This window comes from Rhamphochromis longiceps, linkage group LG7 (assembly GCF_057381845.1).
Source record: "Rhamphochromis longiceps isolate RC_006_pf linkage group LG7, R_longiceps_female_GT1.1, whole genome shotgun sequence".
Taxonomy (NCBI): domain Eukaryota; kingdom Metazoa; phylum Chordata; class Actinopteri; order Cichliformes; family Cichlidae; genus Rhamphochromis; species Rhamphochromis longiceps.
In genome coordinates, this window is record NC_140563.1 from 68,708,293 (window position 1) to 68,723,376 (window position 15,084).

At 43.3% G+C, this 15,084-nt stretch overlaps 1 protein-coding gene across 4 annotated transcripts; it reads right to left on the minus strand.

The window, feature by feature from the left end:
• Nucleotides 1-1,832: 1,832 nt before the first annotated feature.
• On the minus strand, nt 1,833-11,237 carry LOC146666872 (mixed lineage kinase domain-like protein). 4 transcript variants are annotated; one of them, XM_085411438.1, is made up of 2 exons: nt 7,570-11,237; nt 1,833-3,402 (listed from the first exon to the last, which is right to left on the minus strand). In XM_085411438.1, the coding sequence occupies exon 2, from the start codon at nt 3,394-3,396 to the stop codon at nt 2,737-2,739; it is 660 nt and encodes a 219-aa protein (XP_085267564.1). In that variant the 5' UTR covers nt 3,397-3,402; nt 7,570-11,237; the 3' UTR covers nt 1,833-2,736. The 4 variants fall into 4 exon arrangements, with proteins under 4 accessions (XP_085267564.1, XP_085267563.1, XP_085267562.1 ...); XM_085411437.1 differs by lacking the exon at nt 7,570-11,237 and adding an exon at nt 5,708-5,816; XM_085411436.1 differs by lacking the exon at nt 7,570-11,237 and adding an exon at nt 3,980-4,119.
• Nucleotides 11,238-15,084: the final 3,847 nt, after the last annotated feature.

Genomic DNA, 15,084 nt, shown 5'->3' on the forward strand with positions numbered 1-15,084 from the left:
AATGAAGTGAAAACAAAGTCCAGAAAGTCCAGTGTGTGTGTAAGAACTGTATGTGTGGGTCAGTACTGTGTGGTGGCGTGATTGAGAGACCGTATCGCCTGCGGGAAGAAGCTCCTCCTCAGTCTCTCTGTGTTGGTCTTCAGGGAGCGGAATCGCTTTCCTGACCTCAGCAGAGAGAACAGTCTGTTGTTGGGATGGCTGAGGTCCTTCACCATCTTCCTGGCCTTGGTCCAGCACCGCCTGCTGTAGATTGAGTGCAGGTCAGGGAGCTCGGAGCGGATGGTGCGCTCAGCTGACCGCACAACCCTCTGTAGAGCTCGTCTGTCCTGCATGGTGCTGTTCCCGAACCAGGTTAAGATGTTTCCCGCCAGGATGCTCTCTATGGTGCAGGAGTAAAAGTTCCTGAGCACCTTGGAGGGCAGTTGGAAGTCTCTCAAGCGTCTGAGGTGGTAGAGACGCTGTCGGGCCTTTTTCACCACGGTGTTGATGTGACAGGACCATGACAGGTCCTGCGTGATGTGAACTCCGAGGTATTTGAAGCTGTCCACTCTCTCCACTGGGCACTCGTTGATGACGGGGGTCTGGTAGTTCCTCTCCTGCTTAGTGCTGAAGTCCACTATCAGCTCCTTTGTCTTACTGACGTTTAGAAGGAGGTTGTTCCTCTGGCACCAGTTCTCCAGATTCCTAATCTCCTTCAGGTAGGCCGTCTCGTTGTTATCAGAGATCAGGCCCACCACGACGGTGTCGTCAGCAAACTTGATGATGGTGGTGGAGCTGGTAGTGGCCACACAGTCATATGTGTACAAAGAGTACAGCAGGGGGCTCAGAACACACCCCTGGGGGGCTCCAGTGCTGAGAGTGGTGGAGGCTGAGACATGTCCACCCATCCTTACTGCCTGTGGTCTGCCAGTTAGGAAGTTGGAGATCCAGGCTCCCCTCGTCGTGAAAAGACTTGAAGCTCTGTGGAAACTGGTGTTTTTCCTCGACCAGAGGAAGGAAGTTCAGCTGTCTGATGTGAAAAAAGCTCTGGAGAATTTCCTAGAGACTTTGCAGAAAGCTGAACTACTGAACATCAAATTCACAGAGGCTCACAAGATGAATCAGATGTGGAAGAGTTTGAAAATCTGAACAAGAGCCTCACTGATGACTACATATCGCTGTCTGGGGCTCTACACATCGATCGGGAGATGAAGCTGGATAAACGAGAAAAAAATGTCCAAGCTGGAGGCAAAATTAGCAGAGCAGGAGGAGACACTGGAGGAGACACAGAAAGGAGTGGCATCAAATTCAGCCCAAGAAAATAACACGTTCTACTGTGTCCTGCAATGAAGATCAGACCACACATTATAGGAAACTTTGTTAAACCTCTGAAATCACAAAGTTTAAAATATTTGAGATTATTATAATTAACTAGCTCATGATGTGCTTCATTCTTCAACTTGATTTATATGTGATGTGTAAAAGTATAAAAGTCCTACGAATGTATTATTCTTGATCTTTGTGGTGTTTTCACTGTGAATTTTAATTCCAGAAAAGAAGAAGAAAACAGAAACGCAGGAAAGGTTTTTCATCCGGCTCAGTGTTTCTCTGCAACAGCTGAACACTCGATCCGACTAGTTTGGCGTTTCAGCTCACCGATGCGACAGAAACATTAGTGGGAGATATTTCTTGGCAACTTTTAAAAGATTTGTCCAACTTATTCCAACGTAAACCCTGTCCGTGAAGCCAGGGGACATTTCATGGGCTTATGCGATTGGACGAGAGGGTGTAGTGCTACGTTATTAGCCAATGACTTGTCACGGTCCGGGGCAGCAGCCGTGTGAAGAGTGGAAAGGAGGACTCAAATGCAGCACTTACTCAGATGTGAAGGCGATTTATTGACAATATCAAACATAAAGTGGAGATGGCAAAACAGAACTAAGGATGAACTAAACTGGGTGAAACTACACAAAGGAGTGGCAAACCTGAACATGAAGGGAGAACAGCAGGGAGAGCACGCAGGGGATTTCACAGGGTATGAACACAGACGACGCGACGAGGAGCAGAGGAAAACACACACTATAAGTACACAAAGAGACACTGGGAAATCACACACAGGTGGGAGACACAGCTGGACCTGATTAACCTGACGAGACAGGGGAACACTAACACCAGGGACCAATAGAGGGAGCACAAACCCAAAACCCAGTATCTAAAGTCCCAAAACACAAACCATCCCAAAACAGCCCAAGAATAATAAAGAGAATAATAAAAATAAAGAACATAAACACAAAGTCACTGAGTCATGGCCGCAGGACCATGACATGACTGTTGATCACCACGCTGCATCCTCAGACTGCACAGTTTGAAGCAGATCAGATGAACGATTGTTAAATTAGATGAAAACCACACAGACACACATAGGCTCCTTGATTTATTAGAGATTCATTTAGCACTAGGACAAGAGGACACAAATTACATAACAATGTGAAAGAGAATAAATATGTGTGCACTCATTTCAGCAAGGAATAATTTCATTGTTTCACAAAACTTTATTAAAATTGTTTGTTTTTGAATCCCTCTCAAATCTATTTAATCGTGAAAAAAAGTAGTATTTCTTTTACAAAAGAATTTCTCGAGAATGAAAGTTACCTTCACAGCTTCCCAGTCAAGAAGACCTTCCAGGAGGAATGAAGGCCCATGAGGATTAAATAGGGATTATTATTGATCACAAATCATGCAAAGCGACTGGCCAAACTAGTAGAGCCGAAAACCCATCGGTGAAACAGTTCTGACGACAGAAACAGGGCTGATGGTCCTAATGACGGGCATCGGGGGCATGTTATTGGAGACAAGAACGCGAACTGTTGTAGTTTTGCAGAAAGGCTGGGCCAGAACAGGCGTCGAAGCCCGCATGGGTGCCATGATGTAGGCGGCAGACACGGGAGGAGAGGGGATAGGCGGTGCTGCTGGGGAAAACGTAGGACATGGGGGGTTAGGCAGCGGTGTGTAGGGGCGCCCTAAAACAGTTTCATACACCTTGTGCAGTATGTCGCTCTGCTCAACCTGCAGAGCTCCAGAAAGCATCTGGAAGTTCTCAGTGAGTCTTTGGTTCACCTCGCTGAACTTTGCTCCAATGCTGCCTGACATCATGAACTGCTTAAGCCGATTATTTTTTGAGAATTTTGACACCAGTTTCTCAGCATGTTTCAAGATGGTGTGGAGTTCCTTCAGCGCTTTCTCCACAGCGCCAGAGTTTCTGCCTGATCCCCTTTCTTTGACGGTTAAAACCAGTCCCTCCAAAGCTCTGACCCTGTCAGCAATCCGCCTGCAGCGTTCGTCATTGTCCTTCATATTGTCATACATCTCGATGATGGTTGGGCAGAGGCCGAAAAGTTCGGAGACCAGCTTATCCATGGTGAACTGTAAGGAAAGAAAGGTAACAGAACTGTAACGGTGCCATGGAGAAGTAAACTTAACTAGACTGAATTCAAATCAAAATCAAATCGAAATTTATTTATATAGCACATATTAAAACAACAGTGTTGACCATAGTGCTTCACAGTCAGTATAAGCATGAGACAATTAAAACAAACAATAAAACAGGACAACAAACAATAGGTAACAACACAACAAGCTAGACCAACTAGTTAGAATCAAAAGCCAAAGTAAAAAGATAAGTTTTAAGACGTGATTTAAAAGACTGGATCGACTCGGCAGTACGAACATGAACAGGGAGGTTATTCCAGAGTCTGGGTGCCACGGATGCAAAGGCCCGGTCACCTCTCGACTTCATTCGAGACCTAGGTTGTGCTAGGAGCCTGTGATTGGACGATCTGCTCTGTTGGGATTGTATGAGTGGAGTAGTTCAGATAGCTGGGCGCTAAATTATTCAGAATATTAAAAGTGAACAAAAGAATTTTAAAATCTTTGCGATATTTAACAGGGAGCCAATGTAATTTGGCTAACATTGGAGTTATGTGTTCATGAATTCTCGTACCTGTTAAAAGACGCGCAGCTGCATTTTGAATTAACTGAAGCCGGCAAAGAGAGGAGTGTTGGAGGCCCGAGTAGAGGGAGTTACAGTAGTCCGATCTGGATGTAATAAATGCGTGGACAAGCTTTTCAAGGTCCTTTAAAGGAAGGAACGGCTTTGCTTTGGATATCTGACGCAACTGGTAAAAGCTGTTTTTTACCACAGTGGAGACCTGTTTCTCAAGTTTAAAAGAGCCCTCCAGGAACACTCACAGGTTTCTTACAGTGGGCGAGAGATGGCTAGCGAGAGGGCCTAGGGCATCAGCTAACTGGTTTAGCGGAGTGTGACTACCAAAGACTATGATTTCGGTCTCGTTCAATGTAAGAAAATTATGTGATAACCAAATTTTAACTTCATGCAAGCAGTTGAACAGAGGTTGCAAAGAAGCAGTCACATCAGATTTCAAAGGTGAATAAATCTGGATATCATCAGCATAACAGTGAAAGGAGATGTTGTATTTACTAAAAATTAATCCCAAGGGCAACATGTACAAAGAGAAGAGAGCAGGACCGAGCACGGACCCTTGAGGCACACCACAATAAATAGGGGCAGAAGCCGAGGAGTGTTGCCCCATAGCAACAGAGAACGACCTCTCTGAGAGATAAGATTTAAACCAAGATAAAACCTTTGAGACCAACAACATGTTCCACTCTTGATAGAAGAATGTTGTGGTTAACCAAAGCAGCAGTCAAGTCAAGTAAAACTAAGACCACAGAATATCCAGAGTCAGCAGTTAAAAGAAGATCATTAAAAACTCTAAGTAAGGCTGTCTCTGTGCTGTGGCGAGGTTTAAAACCAGACTGAAACTTTTCATTAATACCATTTACATCTAAAAAGGCCTGAAGTTGTTTTAGAACTACCTTTTCCAATATTTTGGAAATAAAAGGGAGTTTGGAGATCGGCCTGTAGTTAGTGAGAGCATTAGGGTCAAGATTTTTCTTTTTCATAATAGGTTGCACAACAGCATGCTTAAAGACAGACGGTACACAACCTGATGACAATGATGCATTCAGCAGAGATAAGATACAAGGACCAATAACATGTAAAGCTTCCTTAAAGAAACGAGAAGGAAGAATATCATGCGGGGAACCAGAGATTTTGAGATGATCAATTATATCTTTTAAAGCAGAATAAGACACTGGCTCAAACTGTTGAAAGACAGTCAAGCATTCAGAGGCTGGAACTGGGTCTAAAACTGATGATGAATGAGATGGATGAGAAGCCCTTAAAGCTGAGATCTTTCCAGAAAAATACTTTAAGGATTTATCACAAAGAGCAGGGGAAGCGTCCCTGTAAGTGGTATCAGAATTAAACTGGGATGAACTTCATCTGGAAGCTCTGATGAGCTGAACCTGAAATCTCTCAAAAAGGAAGTTTCAGATTCGGCTCAGAGGTCTGAGTGTGAGAGCTTCCAAAGTAACTGGAAGGATACGTTAAACTGGTGGATTACACACAGATTTATGTTCTAAGAAAAGGCTGCAATCACAAAGTTGGAGACTCCGCCCATAGAAACAAAAAATCATTTACTGTGAATAGTTTGAAGTGATGACTGCATTTGAAGAATTTAAAAAACAACAATGAGACACAACTTCACAAGCAGAAAATATGAACACTTGCCACTGTACATATACACCTCATGTAGAAGAACATGTATACAGAATGTGTTGAAGTTGAGAAAGGTCTAACAAATACCTGCTTTCCTCTTCTAAGGTAGACAATCCAATACTACATACAGAGAAAAATCCAACAATCATGTGACCCCCTATGAGCAGCACTTTGGCGACAGTGGGAAGGAAAAACTCCCTTTTAACAGGAAGAAACCTCCAGCAGAACCAGGCTCAGGGAGGGGCGGGGCCATCTTCCCCGACTGTATGTGTAATTGAGGCTCACAGTCAGAACCTGGTAGAAGCTGAATTACTGATTAAACTTCTTTACAGGCCCTGAAATTGACTCAAATATCACTTTGAGATGTGAAAATGCAGACATGGAAAACAGGTGAGATTTAACAAACAATGAGAAAACAAAACAAAGTCCCAATGGGCAAAAGTGAAAAGTCCAAAAGGGAGAAAATCCAAAGGCACAAGGAACTGGAGACCGCAGACGGGGCCTGGAAACAGGCGCTCTGACATAGACTAGAGATAAGAAAATAAAAGACAATGACACAGGAAGTGAAAAGAGATGACCAAGCAGGGAATGAAGGACAGTGGATATACTGGACAGAGTGATGAAGATGGAGCTGCCAGGCAGGAGGAAAAGAGGAAGACCTCAAAGGACGCAGTGACGGAGGACATGCAGAGGGTTGGTGTGACAGAGGAGGATGCTGGGATAGGAGGAGATGGCGGCTGATGATCTGCTGTGGCGCCCCCTGAAGGGAGCAGGAGGAAGAAGAAGACTGAAATATGTTCATGTTCTGCTTTGTGATTGTGCAACAACCAGTGTTTGTTAAGTCAAGCATTCCTCAGAATCAGTGTTCAGTGTGTCTGTGTGACATCGCCGTGAAGATAAAGGTTGTTTTTGCATCACGACTCCAAAGAACTCTGTCCCGTCAGCAGCTGAACATTTTTCATACCAGGGATAAAACACACATACTATTGTGGAACTGCAGAAATGAAGCTAAACGTGCGTAGTCAAACGTAAAAACAGAAATGTTAACCAATTGTTTCAACTAATTTTAGTTCATAGACACAGCCTATGAACTGAATAGGCTGTGTGTAATAGGTTTGTAAGGCCATGTTACCCCTAAATTTCTATCTTGTTCAAAGAGAAGATATAAAACAAAGTTCTGAGCTAATCGACCTCAGTGTTCTCCTTTTTTAAAAATAAATAATAATAAATATATAATTTCCACATTTATAAGTAATGCAGTTTCTAACGAAGCATGAAGAGCATTTTGCATCTTTAGGGGTAAATGAAACTTTTCTGGAGCTTTAAATATACTTTCATACAAACGTGTAAAACTGGACCCAGTGGCAGCAGCTGATTCCACATTTGACTGCTGTATTAAAGAAACACTTAGCTTTTTATTTCTGCTGATTTAAAGCTCAGCTCATTTGAGCAATGGACAAGCTCACGTTAACAATCAAGGACGCGATCAGCTTTTCTAGTTCTTTCATGGACATTAAGAGAGAATTTGTTGTGAAAAAAGACACATTTTGTGAGCTATCCACTCGGTCTGTGCATTCGGGGGTGGGGTGGGGAATCTCTTGAATGTTCGGTTACTGCAGGTTAAGCAGGTTAACAGAGTGGCACTGATACGTGTCCACCTTCACATTCTTCACTGTGAGTTTGTTTTTACAAAAGAATGCATTTGAGGAAAGATCGTTATCTTTGGGCGTAGAAACTCCACCAGTTTCTCATAAATGAGAGCATGCTGCAAGTGTCCGCGTTGGGAAATGACAAAGAATTTCCACTGACAAGAAGGATTATTTTAAAGTGGCAACTGCATAATTATGCTGTTTGTCCTTTCAAGACTGACGCAGACATGACAGGGTCATTGTTTTCTTTGTTATTTAGGCAACAGCACGCTGGACAACGGGCGTAGTCTTACAACTTACCTGCACATAAAGCTCCGTCACTTTTATATTCGGCTCAAAGAAACTGCTTGTTGTGCCGTAGCTACACACTCCTTTGAGCTCAGTGACTCCCTGCAGCCTCCCTGCAACAAATCAAGAGAGAAGATCCATGCACAGGTTTCTCTTTGTCTCCGGCACCAACTTCCCTTTAAGTTTCATTCTGCGTTGGTCAGCTTTTTATTGCAAATGCAGCAGAGGTGCACTCTTCTGTGCACCGGACCACAGCTACAACCTGGCAGGTCAAAATGTATTAAAGTTAGTGAAGGGCAGGATTTAGCCTCTGGCTGCTGAATACAACACGTTTCAACTCTAAATTCCCATTTGAAGAAAACACTTTCAAAGCATAGTTAAAAATATTAAACTGCTGCTGGTTTTAACAAAGATGACTCCAGGGTAAAATCTCCCATCGTACAGGAGCAGAGGAGTAAAGAGTTTGGGTATTTACCAGTCAGTGGAGGTCACAAGTGTTGCTGCTCAGGTGTTGAGGAAAATGAATGTCAATTTCATTCTTGTGAGTTTTTTAGGTGATTTATCTGAAACATCTCTGTGCTGACGTACAGCAACAGACACAACGATCTGCGTTAGCCCCGTTTATTATCAGCAGAATACTTCAAAGTAAAGCACGGATACCTGGAATGCTTAAGTATTTTGTACTTAGTTACCACCCAGCTGTTCTTGGTTTTGTTCTGACATGAATTGAATCAGAGTGAGCCGATGTTCTGAGCACAGACGGTCCAATCCTGACCCAGGTGAGCCTCAGCCCAACAGTCCAAGCAGAGAGGCCTGTAACGCTTCAGGTGAGTCACAGCCAGCGAATCACAACTGCCTGCTGTCGGTTTGCTTCATCCACACAGGAAGTGGCCCTCTGTGAAAAGACGTTTCTGTGGTGTGTGTTGGTAATCGTAAATGTAAAAACAGAAATGTTAACCAATTGTTTTTGAACTAATTCTAGTTCATAGAGTCCAGTTTGATGTGAGCGGCAAATATTTGATCTCTTTAAATATTTCACAGCAAACCCAGTAAGGCTGCACAGTTGGAGGCGATACCTGCGCTGCATGCACGTCATTGTTTACATCATGAAGGTACCAGTGTTGGGACTAACGCGTTATTAAGTAACGCGTTACAGTAACTACGTTATTATTGTGGTAAGTAGCACGGTAACTAGTTATTATGCCAAAACCAGGAACGCGTTACTCGTTACTGGGATTTAAATATGCTGGTTATTCGTTACTTCGTGTGGAGGCATCGCGGAGCTTCCACAGATTCAATAACATTAGCAAGTGGTGGAGGCAGCAGGTGGAGGAGGGAAAGGGGAGACAGGAGGAGAGACCCGAGGCGGCCGCCGGTCCGAGTGTGAACTGAACTTCAGGTAAGAGGTTATGACCTGCAGTCTCTCTGGGTCAGATATGAACCAAGTTTAGGTGGAGTTTATTTTTGTTATTCTGACTTTTTCGTACTGCGTGCTAGCTAGCATGACGGAGTTTCTATACAGCTGGGTGGGTGCTATGTTACTGATGTTGAACTTTATTTTGTTCATAAGATTAATTATTAGAGTTGCCAACCGTCCCGTCTGGTATTCAGAGAAAATATTACGCGTTTCTTATTGAGGTGAAAAGGAACAGTTTGTCCCATAATTCAGCTACAATGAAAAAGACAAAGCTGCAGTTATTCTGTGTCTTTGCTGCACAGCTGCCTCTTCTTCTTTCATTCTCCCCCCTCCCTCTCCTGTTTCTACTTCAATCATGAAACTGATCAATGATCAGCTGATCGGCTTTTCTCTGTTGTTTGTTTATCGCCCACTTTGTGCCAGAAAGAGGAAACCAGCGGATAAACAACAGCAGCACGTTCAAGCTTGATCAGCTGTTGTTAGAATTTATTTAATATTACTTTCTAGTATCAGCTGATGTTTGCTGGAGCCACAGCTGTAAAGCTGCTGGTCATGATGTGGGTTTGGATATGTGGTGAGAGGGAAACATGAAGATGAAACCAGGAGATGTCCTTACTGAACCATCAGAGCTGAACAGGTGATGGAGAAACAGGTTTACCTTTTAGGTGACATGAATGAGTTGAAGTTATGAACTGTTTCTGAGAGACAAATAACACCAGGATCCTTTTCTAAGTAGCTGACAGCTGGTAACTGTGCAGGGGCGGGTCTAGCAAAGTGCTGCCAGGGGGCCATGTAGGGCATTAACAGGGAGAGGGGGGCACAAAGAAATACTTTTCTTTCTTATTATCATTTAAAATGTCTCGCTTTTAAAAAAATAATTATCTGAGTCTTACAACAAACGATTGATAGATTGATGCATATATACCATCAGAACAGTGAACATCACTGTCACAACAGGGTTTATTTTCATTCAAAGGCTTTATGATTTTTCCTATAATGGCGGCCGGTCTCTAGTCAAATTCCCCGGGCCGATTTTTTGTCCCAGTCCAGCCCTGTAAGCAGCTCATCTGCAGTCTGGTGTTACCTACATCTTCCTATTCAGAAGGCAGAATTTCCGAGTTCTGAGTACAATCGAAAGCACCACGACTGCAGTTTTTGTGTTGGATGTAAAAAGCAGGATAGGATAGAATCAGGCGTGGGATTTCTCTCGTGGAAATGTGCACATTATTTTTTTCCTTTCTATTGGTAGGTGGCACAGTGCACTGTGGCAAGTAAGCAAGCTAGAAGACTGACAGTCTGGCTGGGTATCCAGTTACGGAAGCAACACATTAACAAGAGAATTCTGAGTAAAACCAAAGTTACTTTCCCTAGTAACTAGTTACTCTGAAAGTAACGAGTAACTTGAAGTAACTGAGTTACTTTTGATAGAAGTAACTAGTAATGTAACTAAGTTACTAATTTAAAGTAACTTACCCAACACTGGAAGGTACAGCCAATAGAATGAGAGGTGATATTTTGTTTCTAAGAGATGCACTCAGGTCAGGTACATGGAGACCTTATTTGTCTGCAATGATGTTTTGATGAACAGGAATGTAGCACAAAGTAAAGGTGAAAGCAGCCAGCTGTTAGCTTTAATGTTAACAGTTTCATTTATATTTTTATTCTACAAGCTGCACTGAAGTTAGGAGAGAAGAACAATCAATTATAGTTTGCTGCAAATACCTGTATATGTCTCCATCACTAACTGACACAACAAAGGGGACTCTCACCTTGTAGCGTGAGTGTTGTTGGGAAGCACAGCAGTGACACCTTGTGGTGAATAAGTTAATCACCATCACATAGCTGGTTGCCCTCCATCTACAGCAGCACAGTAGCCAGTAGCTGGAGATTCTGAGGCTGACGGTGCACCGGAGCCCTAGCATCCATACGCTGTTCCAGGCAGTGAATGTTCTCATGTTACCTGATGAATCTGTCTGATTGGTTATTATGTGTTATTATTGTGTATCACGCGTGCATATAACAGGTATTACAGTAAATGATACCTGTTGTACCGTAAAGTAAAAGCTATGTTTTTAGGTGTGACGTTAACAATGACAAACATACATATATATACACATACATACACATATGTATATGTATACCATATATTAGAACATTAGACTGCTGATTTATTGTGAATGGATGATATTGTTTTATGATGCACTATACTGCTGAGTTAAGAAGAGAATATTGTGTGCAGAGAGTCAGGGCCTTGCTGTTCTGATAGCAGAGGAGACAGAGCACATTCCACAGGAGGTTCACCCCACCACCTTGTTGGGAGCAGGAAAAACAATGAGCCGAGGTCATAACTTTGGCGCCGTGTGAGAGAAAGAATGTGAATGTTTAGGCCTTTACGACTAGGTGTTGCCCATTAGAGGCTATAAGAGCTTGAGTAACCCTCCACCAGTTTGAGATTTGCTGTGTCACTCTGCATGCATGTCTCCCCATCCGGAGGGTTTGTGCTCTTAAAGTGTTGAATTGTATGGAATAAAGGATTGTTGATTGAGCATTTATACACCGAGTATTGTCCTTCCTTCAGCCCAAAGATCAAAAGAATTGGGAGAATTGAACAATACATACATACATGCACACACAGACATACATATATATATATGTATGTCTGTGTGTGCATGTATGTATGTATTGTTCAATTCTCCCAATTCTTTTATTTATATATACATATATATATATATATATATATATATATATATATATATAAAACACCCAGCACGCCCCTGCGGGCGGTTTGTCCTTGAAGCTCGGGTCCTCTACCAGAGGCCTGGGAGCTTGAGGGTCCTGCGCAGTATCTTAGCTGTTCCCAGGACTGCGCTCTTCTGGACAGAGATCTCCGATGTTGTTCCCGGGATCTGCTGGAGCCACTCGCCTAGCTTGGGAGTCACCGCACCTAGTGCTCCGATTACCACGGGGACCACCGTTACCTTCACCCTCCACATCCTCTCGAGCTCTTCTCTGAGCCCTTGGTATTTCTCCAGCTTCTCGTGTTCCTTCTTCCTGATATTGCTGTCATTCGGAACCGCTACATGGATCACTACGGCCGTCTGCTTCTGTTTGTCTACCACCACTATGTCCGGTTGGTTAGCCACCACCATTTTGTCCGTCTGTATCTGGAAGTCCCACAGGATCTTAGCTCGGTCATTCTCTACCACCCTTGGGGGCATCTCCCATTTTGACCTCGGGACTTCCAGGTTATACTCAGCACAGATGTTCCTGTACACTATGGTACATATATATATATATATATATATATATATATATATATATATATATATATATATATATATATAAAACAAATATATACCCATTTCAATGATTTCTTTTTACCAGTGAAACCAATATAACATCTCCACATTCACAAATATACATTTCTGACATTCAAAAACAAAAACAAATCAGCGACCAATATAGCCACCTTTCTTTGCAAGGACACTCAAAAGCCTGCCATCCATGGATTCTGTCAGTGTTTTGATCTGTTCACCATCAACATTGCGTGCAGCAGCAACCACAGCCTCCCAGACACTGTTCAGAGAGGTGTACTGTTTTCCCTCCTTTAAATCTCACATTTGATGATGGACCACAGGTTCTCAATGGGGTTCAGATCAGGTGAACAAGGAGGCCATGTCATTAGTTTTTCTTCTTTTATACCCTTTCTTGCCAGCCATGCTGTGGAGTACTTGGACGCGTGTGATGGAGCATTGTCCTGCATGACAATCATGTTTTTCTTGAAGGATGCAGACTTCTTCCTGTACCACTGCTTGAAGAAGGTGTCTTCCAGAAACTGGCAGTAGGACTGGGAGTTGAGCTTGACTCCATCCTCAACCCGAAAAGGCCCCACAAGCTCATCTTTGCTGATACTCGGCCCTGAAAATCTTAGAAATATGGTATCTAACCAGATTCTTACCCTGGATGGCATTACCTTGGCCTCCAGTAACACTGTGAGGAACCTTGGAGTCGGTTCGATCCCTGGGCTCTCTGTCCTGGTCGTTGTGTCCCTGGGCAAGACACTTTACCCTACTTGCCTACTGGTGTTGGCCAGAGGGGCCGATGGCGCGATATGGCAGCCTCGCTTCTGTCAGTCTGCCCCAGGGCAGCTGTGGCTACAACTGTAGCTTGCTTCCACCAGTGTATGAATGTGAGAGTGAATGAATAGTGGTATTGTAAAGCGCTTTGGGTGCCTTGAAAAGCGCTATATAAATCCAATCCATTATTTTTGACCAGGACATGTCCTTCAACGCACATATTAAACAAATATGTAAGACTGCTTTCTTCCATTTGTGCAACATCTCTAAAATTAGAAATATCCTGTCTCAGAGTGACGCTGAAAAACTAGTTCATGCATTTATTACTTCCAGGCTGGACGACTGTAATTCATTATTATCAGGAAGTCCAAAAAACTCGCTGAAAAGCCTTCAACTAATCCAAAATGCTGCAGCAAGAGTCCTGACAGGGACTAGAAAGAGAGAGCATATTTCTCCTGTTTTGGCTTCCCTTCATTGGCTTCCTGTTAAATCCAGAATTGAATTCAAAATCCTGCTCCTCACATACAAGGTCTTAAATAATCAGGCCCCATCTTATCTTAATGACCTTGTAGTACCATATCACCCTATTAGAGCGCTCCGCTCTCGCTCTGCAGGCCTACTTGTTGTTCCTAGAGTATTTAAAAGTAGAATGGGAGGCAGAGCCTTCAGTTTTCAGGCCCCTCTTCTGTGGAACCAGCTTCCAGTTTGGATTCAGGAGACAGACACTATCTCTACTTTCAAGATTAGGCTTCAAACTTTCCTTTTTGCTAAAGCATATAGTTAGGGCTGGACCAGGTGACCCTGAATCCTCCCTTAGTTATGCTGCAATAGACATAGGCTGCCGGGGGATTCCCATGATGCATTGAGTTTTTCCTTTCCAGTCACTTTTCTCACTCACTATGTATTAACAGACCTCTCTGCATTGAATCATATCTGTTATTAATCTCCGTCTCTCTTCCACAGCATGTCTTTATCCTGTCTTCCTTCTCTCACCCCAACCAATCACAGCAGATGGCCCCGCCCCTCCCTGAGCCTGGTTCTGCAGGAGGTTTCTTCCTGTTAAAAGGGAGTTTTTCCTTCCCACTGTCGCCAAAGTGCTGCTCATAGGGGGTCATATGATTGTTGGGTTTTTCTCTGTATCTATGAAGCGCCTTGAGGCGACTTTTGTTGTGATTTGGCGCTATATAAATAAAATTGAATTGAATTGAATTGAATTGAATACCAGCCCAAACCAGTACTCCACCTCCACCTTGCTGGCGTCTGAGTCGGACTGGAGCTCTCTGCCCTTTACCAATCCAGCCACGGGCCCATCCATCTGGCCCATCAAGACTCACTCTCATTTCATCAGTCCATAAAACCTTAGAAAAACCAGTCTTGAGATATTTCTTGGCCCAGTCTTGACGTTTCAGCTTGTGTGTCTTGTTCAGTGGTGGTCGTCTTTCAGCCTTTCTTACCTTGGCCATGTCTCTGAGTATTGCACACCTTGTGCTTTTGGGCACTCCAGTGATGTTGCAGCTCTGAAATATGGCCAAACTGGTGGCAAGTGGCATCTTGGCAGCTGCACGCTTGACTTTTCTCAGTTCATGGGCAGTTATTTTGCGCCTTGGTTTTTCCACACGCTTCTTGCGACCCTGTTGACTATTTTGAATGAAACGCTTGATTGTTCGATGATCACGCTTCAGAAGCTTTGCAATTTTGAGACTGCTGCATCCCTCTGCAAGATATCTCACTATTTTTGACTTTTCTGAGCCTGTCAAGTCCTTCTTTTGACCCATTTTGCCAAAGGAAAGGACGTTGCCTAATAATTATGCACACCTGATATAGGGTGTTGATGTCATTAGACCACACCCCTTCTCATTACAGAGATGCACATCACCTAATATGCTTAATTGGTAGTAGGCTTTCGAGCCTATACAGCTTGGAGTAAGACAACATGCATGAAGAGGATGATGTGGACAAAATACTCATTTGCCTAATAATTCTGCACTCCTTGTATATATATATACATACACGTATATATATGTATGTTAGCGT